We start from the raw sequence: 10,695 nt of genomic DNA, 5'->3' as shown, positions 1-10,695 counted from the left end.
GCCACAGCCCGGCACCACGCTCAGCACCTGCGAACTGCTGAGAGGGGATTAGGGCAAAAAGCCCTGAATTTAAGGCATCGTGCCAGAAACAAAAAGTGACAAAATCTCTGAAAGCCATTTAGAAAACACAATAGGTACACGTTAAATGGAAGCCACGGTTCTCGGGTCCCTTTTGTGTTAGCAAATACCGTTTGCGTCTGGGAGGTTTCATTAACCCACTAACCCAAAAGTGCGAGCCGAGCGAAGACACTCGATGCCGCCTGAGGCTGATGGAGCCGCAGCAGCCACGGGGCCAAGCGGCCAGCACTGTGCGGGGGATGGGCTGGCGGTGGCACGTGTGACACACGGGCCTATTCCGAAAAGAGAACTCCGATGACTTTAATACTTAGTAACTCATCCTCCCAAGTTCTGTGGGATGAAACCGTGTTGTTTTAACACCCTCATCACCACCACTCAGCGTGACAAATAATCTGGCTTCTGGTAAAAACTGAGGATCTAGGCAGGAGATATACGTATTCGAGCGAGTGGAAAGGGAGAGAGACAGAGAGAAAACATCGATGTCGGAGAGACACATGGACTGGTTATCTAGGCAGGATACTGAGGTGGAAACAGCAGGAACACAGAGTCTTCTGAAAACGCAATTTCAAAAAAGGAAGACTGAGGGTGAGCTCGATCTGACATGAAACCGGGAGCGTTTTTGCTGGAAGACGGCGCCCCTTACGGTGAGGATACACTCATGCATGAGCGAGGGGAGGGAGGCGAACACAGAAATGTGAGCAAACGAGAGAGAAAATCAAGATACAAACATCCTCTCCCAGCCAGCAGGGGAACAGAAATGACTCTGAAATCGATGTGCCGATGAAAACACAGTGGTCACAGGCATTAGACGCGTGAAGCCGCTGATAAGAAAGGCTGTTTCCCAACCTCTTGCCCTAAACTCGGAAAACGGCCGCCGCCTTGAACGAAGCAGCTGCAGGACGAGCAGAGCGCTGAGTGGAGACCAACCCGGGACACTACAGAGCACGACAAGGTTCTGAAAATCCAGTTTATTTCCATGTTGGGGACAGATCCAGTCAGTGATCAGTTTTTCTGCTCATGTAATAATTTATCAAAATAAGTTTTCCCACAACAACTCTTTCCATCAACTCTGAAAATCCTGGTCTGACAACATCCCCAAATAAAGCTCTTGAAAACCACGTCTTAAAATTTGGAAGAAAGTGTGGCGAGTCTTTCCTGTAAGTTACGGAACTACACATGGCTAAGAGCAGCGTATGCTTTAGAAGGTGACAGTACGACAGCGGAGCTCGGGAGTGAATGTCTGAGTGCACTTTGCTCCAGTTTAGCCGACATGCTACATTGTCTTTTGGGGCGGGGCGCACAAAGTGGGTTGAGGATTTCCATTGTACGAAGAGAGGCTCTGCAAGCAAACAGTGTAAGCTGCCTTTTTTCTTAAGACCCGGACATTTTAAGACAGAAGCTTTGCAAAACATTACACAATTTTTATTATTAAATGAGAACATCTCATCTGTTACATCGTCACATTGCTAGTCAGAGAAATGCTGTGGTGATGCCGAGTCCACGCTGGTCCACCACAGGCCTCATTTCTACAACATCCATGTACAAAGAAAGAATGTTCAACACAGCCCAACACAACATTCTTGGTTTTCTTCATACCGAAGTCCCCCAAAAACTCCTCTAACGGGCGTTTACTACGTAAATTCTAGTTCTTCCCTTGGCACTCCACCCGCCGCACGGGGACGGCCACACGAGCCTCGGAGGTGCTGGGGCCTCACACGTCGTCGTCGTCGGACGTGTCGCTGCTGCTCGTCTCCGTGTCGTCGTTCTCAATCGTGGGGTGGAAAGTGCTGCTTTTCCAGGGTCCAAACTTGAAGTCACAGATCAGGCCATTTTTCAAAATACCATTTTTCCTCAGACCATTCTTCTGCAACTAAAATGCCAAAAATAACAAATTAAATAAACTGTGCTCCAGGAGTTACTATCAAGTTAAGAACTGTGTGAAAGCCCTGGCTGGTTTGGCTCAGTGGATAGAGCACTGGCCTGCGGACTGAAAGGTCCCGGGTTCAATTTCGGTCAAGGCACCTACCCGGGTTGCAGGCTCAATCCCCAGTAGGGGGCGTGCAGGAAGCAGCCGATCCATGACTCTCTCTCATCACTGATGTTTCTATCTCTCTCTCCCTCTCCCTTCCTCTCTGAAATCAATAAAAATATATATTTTTTAAAAGAATAGAGTAATAATTAAATGTAACCATGAATACAATAAAGTTAAAACTGAAGTCCACAGATGACGACATCGTTTCTGGAAAACTAGTTTAATACAGCAAAGTGACTGATCCAACTGGTCTAACAAAACATCTCCTAGGAATGAACCCCTGCTTTGGGAGCACGGCGCTCACCGTCGACCACACCACCGAGGAGAGGGGACTAACCGGCGCCGATGCTGCCCGTGTGGAGCCAGCAGCCCCTCGGCTCCAGAGGCTGCTGTACTGCCCTGACCACCTGGCTGCGAGCACGCCCCCGCCTGCCTCGCTCACTTTGTGGAACAGAAAGAGTACAGACGATTCGGGTATGCGGTATTCAATAGGAGGCACACAAAAAGGAAGGCACACAAGAATAAGGAATAAAATAGAGCCCGCCCCTTGCTTAACCACAGAGATTAAGAAACTCGAAAAACTTAGTTTCTATTTCTGAAAATGAGAAATTAGAGCTAATTAGGTCACCTATGGGGCTTGGGAAGGGGTTGTCCCAGATTAGAAACTTTTTAAAGATACAAAGTTAAATTAATAACAAAAACAGTAATAACGAACAACAATAATAATGTACATTCTATTAACTTCAGTCTTTTCCCTTTCTTTCATAAAAACGTTTGACACTGGTAATTTTCATCAAAATCTCTAAGCACACCTTTTATAGACCACATCAGCTATGTAGTAAGTCACTCTGGAATGTTTACAGTATCACCTTCCAGAGGGAGAGAACTGAAGACAAGGGGGATGATGAGAGACTTTGGGGTGGTAGCTATACAGCTATATTCAGTCACGCATCCGTGGCAGGATGCTCTCCAAAAGGCCCCATGAGGTGATGTCATTGTTGTGTAAACATCAGCGTGTACTGCACACACCTGAATGGTGCAGCCTTCCACACACCGAGGCCTATTGCTGCTTGGTGAGCAGTAGCCCACTGGCTGCATTTACCACTCGGTGCATCTGCTGGAAGGCTTTGCTTTGAATTTGAAGAAAGGCATGATGAGAAATTCACCAGGCACCGACAGCATAAGGCAGTAGTTTCAAGGATTGTATAATATTGCCTGACCAAGATAATTGGTTGTGAAATCTTGTGATGACCAGGATGGGCAGATACAATCCTATTGATAACAAAATAATTAACTGATAAAAATGTTGTGCCCACTGGGTTGGAGAGCAATGGAATGTAATATCTCTGTTCTTCTGATCTGATGACAAAGACATGGCTCTGTGAGTATTTATACTGATGACCCATAATGTGATACCCAATAAATTCCTGAAGAAAACTGTGTGACACACACCCCCCACCCTCCAAAAATATTTTTTAAAATCCATTGTTTTGATTAAGAAAAGGCAATTGGAAGTGAACTTGTCTGATTCAGGTCTTCCTACCTGTTCACTAATAACTTGGAATTCTCTCATTTCATCCTCAGTTAAGGGAGCACACGTTTCATCGTTTTCACTGTCTTCTTGCCAGCCCATCTCCTTCAACAATCTGAAAAAAGGGAGGAAATTAATAAATTTAGAACTGCACCCAAGTAGGATAATTCCATTTATGTCACGTGGCAAAAAAACATTCACCATTATACAAAGTCCTCAAAATACTAGTGCATTAAAAAAGGGCCTGAGTTTATGCTTCGGATGTCTTCCTGAACGTGAATAAACAGATGCGATGAAGCCCAATAAAACACCTTAGACAATAAGACCAGAATGAACTGCTTGATTTCTGGGTCAGAGGCTGGAAATTTGCAAAAGGCACTCCAGTCTAGAAACTTCCAATCTGGTAAATTCGTGTACCAAAAGTAAAAGCATTACGTACCCATTTGCTCTACCACCACCACAATTCATTCTATTCTAGCTCATCACTAGGTTTGCTACTTCACAAAGAAGACTGGGCTATCTCGCCCTGATTTGCACTTTATAGTTTATTTGCCCACTGATAGCACCCCTTGTGCGTGCCAGTCCTCCTCCTCGGCACCTAACCACCGTGAAACGGCATGAGGCTCTGTAACAACAGGAAGAGGGCTGTCTGTCCTAGAAGCTCCCCTCCAGGATCTGAGCACAATGACTAAAGTGGTTCTTCTCTTTTCCTTCCAGTTTTTAAAGAGAAGGCCTTCATCTTAGGCGCGTCGGGCGAGAAAAGACCAGCATGACCCCACCCCCCCTCTAGCTGGCAAACGCGGACACGCCGCCAGAGCCGTGCACCTGGCTCGGGGACTTCAGTGTTTCTTTTCCCAGATGGACATGTTTTACACGGATCTGACTGTACTTTGTAAGAAATTCATTCTATGTCTTAAGTGTCTGTTACTCCTAATTACACTTATCATCTCTCAACTGGAGCCTGCAACAAATTAGCTAAAGCTGTAGACTTGTATGCCTTTTTAAACAACCTCATAGAATATCGGTGTCAGATTCTAAATAAAATTGAACACGAGACCTGTGTTTTACAGATAAAGAATTAAGATTACATAAAAATCAAACATCTTGTCTACTTGATAGCAGAGAAGGAAACAGAGATCTGGTGTTTTGCCTCCTCAGTTACTATATATGGCCTCTGGACCAAAAGGTCACAGTCATAACTAACTAATTGCTAGTTCTCTGTTCCTTTTCACCACTAACATCTCCTTCCAATGCACTGTCTTCACCTTTACCCTCTCCTCCATCCCGATGCCACCCAGTCCAGAGTCTGTAGATCAGACACTCTCACTGCTTTTCCTAGATCTCCACGTTCACTTGTTTCCCTGTTAGAACCTGAACAATGCAGATGGAACAAATTATTTCCATGTCACAAAAGTCCAGATTCCTAACTGCCCATTTTCTCCTCTGTGCCCGTATTCCCACAGACTGTAATTGATAACTATTTCTGGAGTAGCTTTCAAAACAAATGATTTTGAAAGAACGAACAAACAAAAAATAGTAATAACCTTGTGTCCGCCCACAATTAGATATCTATGTTAAAAGTCATCTCTAATCCCATAAAGGACTCCGTCCTCTTGTCAAGCTATTCCATCCACAGCCCTGAAACAAGCGAGGTCCGCACTCACCCACACACCCTTCTCCCATGAGAACCGCACCCTTGCCGTGCCCATGTCTCACCCTTCAGCACAGTGCACAGCGCAGGCAGAAACCCTGGCCCTGCTGTGCGCTCATTCATGTAGCGAAGCTACGCACACAGTGAGTGCCAGGTGCAAGACACAGTACTGAGCAAAATGGACAAAGTTTCTATCCTCATGGAGCTTAGGTTTCGTTGAAATTAAAAAATAAATTTTTAAAAGTTATCCTACAGTAGGTATAGCCCAGTTCCCTACTGCCCTGGAATTCAATCAAGGCGAACTGGCATCAAACCAAAAAAAGTCAAGTCAATTGGGCTTTAACGAGTATCACCTTACACTGAGCCTGGTCCCAGAGGATGTAAGAATTTTCACTGGAAAAACAATTCAGTTTATACAAAGCAATTATAGTTACATAAACAGAAAATGTAAGTGCATAAATTATCTTTTCATTGCCAGTGATTCCCAAAGTGGGCGCTACCGCCCCCCGGTGGGCGCTGCAGCGATCCAGGGGGGCGGTGATGGCCACAGGTGCATTTGGGGGCGATGAGTAACTGCTAACATTTAAAAAAAGTGGGCGCTACCGCCCCCCGGTGGGCGCTGCAGCGATCCAGGGGGGCGGTGATGGCCACAGGTGCATTTGGGGGCGATGAGTAACTGCTATTAACATTTAAAAAAAAATTAATTTCCAGGGGCTGAGTAATATTTTTTCTGGAAAGGGGGCGGTAGGCCAAATAAGTTTGGGAACCACTGCTTTAGCAGTTATAATGCTTCAGTTATTAAAAAGGAATTGAGGCCAAAATACTTAAGAATCCTATCTAGTGTTGAAAAAGTGCACACATATGTCTGGAACAAAGTCTTTAAAAATGAAAACTGTAGAATGAATAGGAATCTGATCAATCCTAAGTACAACAGAGGTGGAGAGTTTGGTGCCATAATTTCTCCCTTCATGGTGGTGTGTATTTCTGTACCAATCTAATAAAATTTAAGCTTCAACGAAAGTTTGCTTAATTCATAACAAATGCACAAGTAAAGCCAAGAGCCTCAACTCCTTCCTGCAGTGATGCCGAGTCGTTGGTTTATTCCAAGACCATAGGAAGGGTGAGCCACTTCTGCCAAATACCTGCTCTTACTTATAAGCCACAGGGGAAACCACCACAGTCTACTCTAGACTGAACACACCTCAATCCTGAGACTCATCACTGACGAGGTCACTGTTTAGAAGATGCTTAAGACGATAATGATAAAAGCAGAGAGTGCTCTTGGACGTTTACAATAAAAAATAAATCAGATCTTAGGACAATGAATGAATCTCCACATGGGAAAGGATGAATCGAGAACCCCACTTCACAACACAGACAAGACATGCACAAGCAATAAAAAAAAAAAAATTAGAAAGTGACTTCATGAAAATTATGTTTTTATATTTAAAAATGCACCATTTAGAAACTGAAAAGACAAATCAGAGTAGAAAAAAATCTGTAAATCTATAATAATAAAAGCGTAGCATACTACCGTAATAAGACCTGACGTCCTTCCAGATGAAGCAGGGGCTCCAAGGGAAGCCGGAGCCGGCAGCCGGGGGAAGGAAGGCCCACTCTTGCACGAATTTCATGCATCGGGGCTCTAGTTATACTAGTACATATAAGAAACTTATATCCAAAATATATAAATAACTCTTACACCCATAAGACAAATAATGCAATTTAACAATGGATAAAGAATTTCAACAAATATTTCTCCCATGAAGATATACAAATGGCTAATAAGTACACATAAAAAAACGCTCAACGCTGTTAGTCATTATGCAATGCACATTAAAAAACACCAAAGAGCCCTAGCCAGTATGGCTCAGTGGACAGAGCACTGGCCTGGGAACTGAATGATTCTCTCTCATCAGTGATGTTTCTCTCTTCCCCCTCCTCCTCTCTGAAATATGTGTGTACACACACACACACACACACACACACACACACACACACACAAGATGATCACTTCATATCCATTAGAATGGCTATGATCAAAAAGATAGACGGTCTCAAGTGTCCCTGAGATCCTGGAGAAACTGGCATCTTCCCATGATGCTGATGAGAATGTCAAGTGTGCATTCGAACGCGTGGAAAGAGTTTGGCAGTTTCTCAAAATGTAAGCACAGTCCCAGCAATTCCACTCCTAGGCGTCTACCCAAAAGAAATAAACACAAGCTCATACAGAACTGTGCACAGGGATGCTCACAGCAGCATGATTCACAAAACGCACAAGTACCAACAGCCCAATCCCATCAGCCCATGAACAGTAGAGCCGCACAGGGTAGTGGAGGCAACAAGAGGAGCAAAGAAGTGACAGGTGCTGTCGTGTCTGTGGGCCTAGAAACATGCTGAGAGAAAGAAGCCAGACATAAAGGACAAGGTTTTAGGATCCCACTTATATGAAATACGCTGAAAAGGCAGGTCTACAGATATAGGAAGTGGACTGGGCTGCCTACAACAGAGAAAAGGAGGAGCGACTACTGCAGATGAGCTCGGGGTTTCCTCTGGGTGCAATGGAAATTGTCTAAAACTAGATTCTGACGACAACTGCACAACTTCGAACAGACTAAAAAAATCAGTGAACTGTACTTTTAAAATGTGTGAAATGTCTGGCATATAAATTATATCTCAATAAGACTGTTAAAAAATGAATCACAGCATTTCTATAATAGCAAAATCCTGAATATAAAAAATACAGAGAAGTAAAAATAAATACCAACCTGTGTTCTGCCTCAAGGGAACTTGAAAGAACATCCGTCTGTGGGAAGGTTGAGGACCGGATGATCTGCGGGGAGATGACCGAGGCATTGCCATTCTCCTGTGGAATTTCGTTTTCATCAAAGTTCCGGTTTATATCTCTGTCTTGGTGAGTACTATTGCTGTTATGCAAATTAAATGAGTCTTCATCCTGATTTTTAGGGAGTTAAAAAAGAATGGGTTAGAGAAACTGTTGTTAAAAACTTTAATAGGTCCCAGTTCTCTTACATTGATAATATATAAATGCAATACTTATAATCATTAAATTTAGAAGACATTCTCATTAAGATAAAATCTGATGGCCTGGCCAGTAAGGCTCAGTGGTTGAGCATCGACCCAGAAACCAAGAGGTTGCTGGTTCAATTCCTGGTCAGGGCACATGCCCTGGTTGCAGCTCAATCCCCAGGAAGGGGTAGGCCAGAGGCAGCGATGATGATTCTCTTATCACTGATTTTTCTCTCTCCCTCTCCCTCTCCCTTATATCAATTAAAATATGTAAATATGTAAATATTTAAAACACACACACACACACACAAACTAAGCTATGATGGATACACACAGCTTATTAACTAATATTTACATTTTTCAACAAAGGCAAAAGCCCAAAGGATGAAAGTAGGCAACGTGGGGAAAACAAAAAGACATATTTGAACAGGAATTTTTCAATTTTATTTTTGCACAGGAAGTTCAGATGAGAGAAATGTACTTTAGAAAAAAAAGTCATTGAAGTCGATGCAAGGGTCCTCACTGGTATTTGCCCAGATATTTCAACGACCCATTATTCAAACCAAGAGTCACCTTCTCGGAGCCAGCATGGCTTTCATCCTCATGCTCCTCCTCCACTCGGTCCCGTTTCAGCGCTTTCAGAAACTCGCTCTTCTTATCAGTGCGCATTCGTGTCAGCTTGGTTAGACGAGGCTGCTGATTAAGTTTGTCAACGGGTGAAGAGGAATTGGAGCGATTACACTAAGAAAAAAATTCAGAAATATTGATAAATATGTAGACAGAGAACTAATGTCAATGTAAAGTTCAAAACAACCACAACTTCCTCTTTCACCTTCATCCACAATACAAAACTGATGCTAAGGTTTATGTCAAAGGCTTTCCTCTATCCCCATGTTTTAGTTACCCCATTAGATGAGTAAACAAAAGAATTTTCTCAAAAAAAAAAAAGGAAAAATTTTCTTATTCCAGAAACAATTAAGGTCTGATAACACAAAGAACTATGACTCGAAGTTAGGAGTTTAAATACTATTTTTCTCTCTCATCGATGTTTCTAACTCTCTGTCCCCCTCCCTTCCTCTCTGTAAAAAAATCAATAAAATATATTTTTTTAAATTAAAATTTAAAAACCCTGAAATTGTTTAAAGCGTTTCTACAATACATAGAAAAGCAGGGTTTTATGCTATCTCCCACAGTGCTAAGCTTCAAGGTCTAATAACAGCTCCAATAAGATCTATTTGCATGTATTTACATGCAGGCACACACAGGGTTCTATCGGGTAGGATTTCACCAGGGGAAATTTGGATGAGCAGGGGGAAGAGGAGAAGAATCATGTACTGACACCCTTTTTCCTTCAGTGTTTTGTTTTGACAGTGGGTTACCGTAGAAAACAGAATGCTAGAACTCTGTATCAGATTCTTCACCACGGAAATAAACCGTAACGCTTAACTGTTGGCAAAAGGTCTGTAAGACTGTAATGAATCTCAGCCACAACCAACCAGCTGACACGCTGGTCCTTCCACCGAAGCTCTGAAGGTCTACGATGGAGAACCAGTGCGTGAGGAGTGCTCCCACCCAGCGCCCAGAGCCATTTCAAGTCTAAGGACAGTCACAAGTGTCTTCTGACCCTAAACTGGTCAGAAAACTCCCTGGTATTGAAGTTTCAGAACCTGGTCAAATGACACAGAAATACTTAGCTTAGCAGGCATCTCACGCCAGTGCAATAATGTGCATTTTCCCCTCACCCTCCCTCTGTCCCCTAAGTGTTAGCACTAATAAAGCTTCCATCAGCCCCTAAAGATGGTATCATACAAATCCTCGATTTCCGTGAAGGTTCAGATATCATATGCATAGCATAACTTTATCAAAAATGTCTAAACTGTCATTTTCCTAATTCTTAATTAGTCTTTCTGGTTGCTGGGTATATGGGTATTATTTTGTCTACATTTTGGGTTTTTGAAAATTTTCATTAAAACTCATTCCTACTTAATGTTCAAAAAGTGTCAGCAAGTAGAGGAGAAATCTCTCAATAAAGTTTTGTAAAAGAACTTGTGGGTATTTCTGTTAATGAAACTCGTGATTACGTTACATTCCTCAGAAATAATTGCAAATGTCATACCTCTTTCCCTGTCGTTGTTGATGGACTAAAATTCTTGGCTGTTGATTTAAAAGCATTGAAGTTGCCAACACCATATGTAGACTCATGAGAGAAAGAAGTCCCAACTTTATTTTCTTTAGTTTGGCTTTTCCATTGTGTAGGCTAAAGAAAAACACACGAACATTAATATATATAAAAATAAAGATTACACAGAAGAGAGAAAAAGCGAACAATATAAAATAAAGGTGACTACATGAGGCTCATAAAGCAAATATCTT

The 10,695-nt window shown here is 42.7% G+C and overlaps 1 protein-coding gene across 4 annotated transcripts in view; it reads right to left on the bottom strand.

The window, feature by feature from the left end:
• Positions 1 to 1,031: 1,031 nt before the first annotated feature.
• GPBP1 (GC-rich promoter binding protein 1) overlaps positions 1,032 to 10,695 on the bottom strand; it is a 49,009-nt gene continuing 39,345 nt past the window's right edge. For all 4 annotated transcript variants that reach the window (XM_005874158.2, XM_005874160.2, XM_014546032.1 and 1 more), the window contains 5 exons: positions 10,439 to 10,579; positions 8,896 to 9,063; positions 8,061 to 8,248; positions 3,654 to 3,756; positions 1,032 to 1,948 (listed from right to left, as the gene is read on the bottom strand). In XM_005874158.2, coding sequence (XP_005874220.1) covers positions 1,790 to 1,948; positions 3,654 to 3,756; positions 8,061 to 8,248; positions 8,896 to 9,063; positions 10,439 to 10,579 — 759 coding nt within the window. In that variant the 3' untranslated portion in view covers positions 1,032 to 1,789. The remainder of the gene's footprint in view (positions 1,949 to 3,653; positions 3,757 to 8,060; positions 8,249 to 8,895; positions 9,064 to 10,438; positions 10,580 to 10,695) is intronic.

The sequence above is a fragment of the Myotis brandtii genome, unplaced genomic scaffold (assembly GCF_000412655.1).
Source record: "Myotis brandtii unplaced genomic scaffold, ASM41265v1 scaffold426, whole genome shotgun sequence".
Classification (NCBI taxonomy): domain Eukaryota; kingdom Metazoa; phylum Chordata; class Mammalia; order Chiroptera; family Vespertilionidae; genus Myotis; species Myotis brandtii.
Note: the sequence above shows the minus strand (reverse complement) of the source record. Positions and strands in the feature narration are given on the sequence as shown.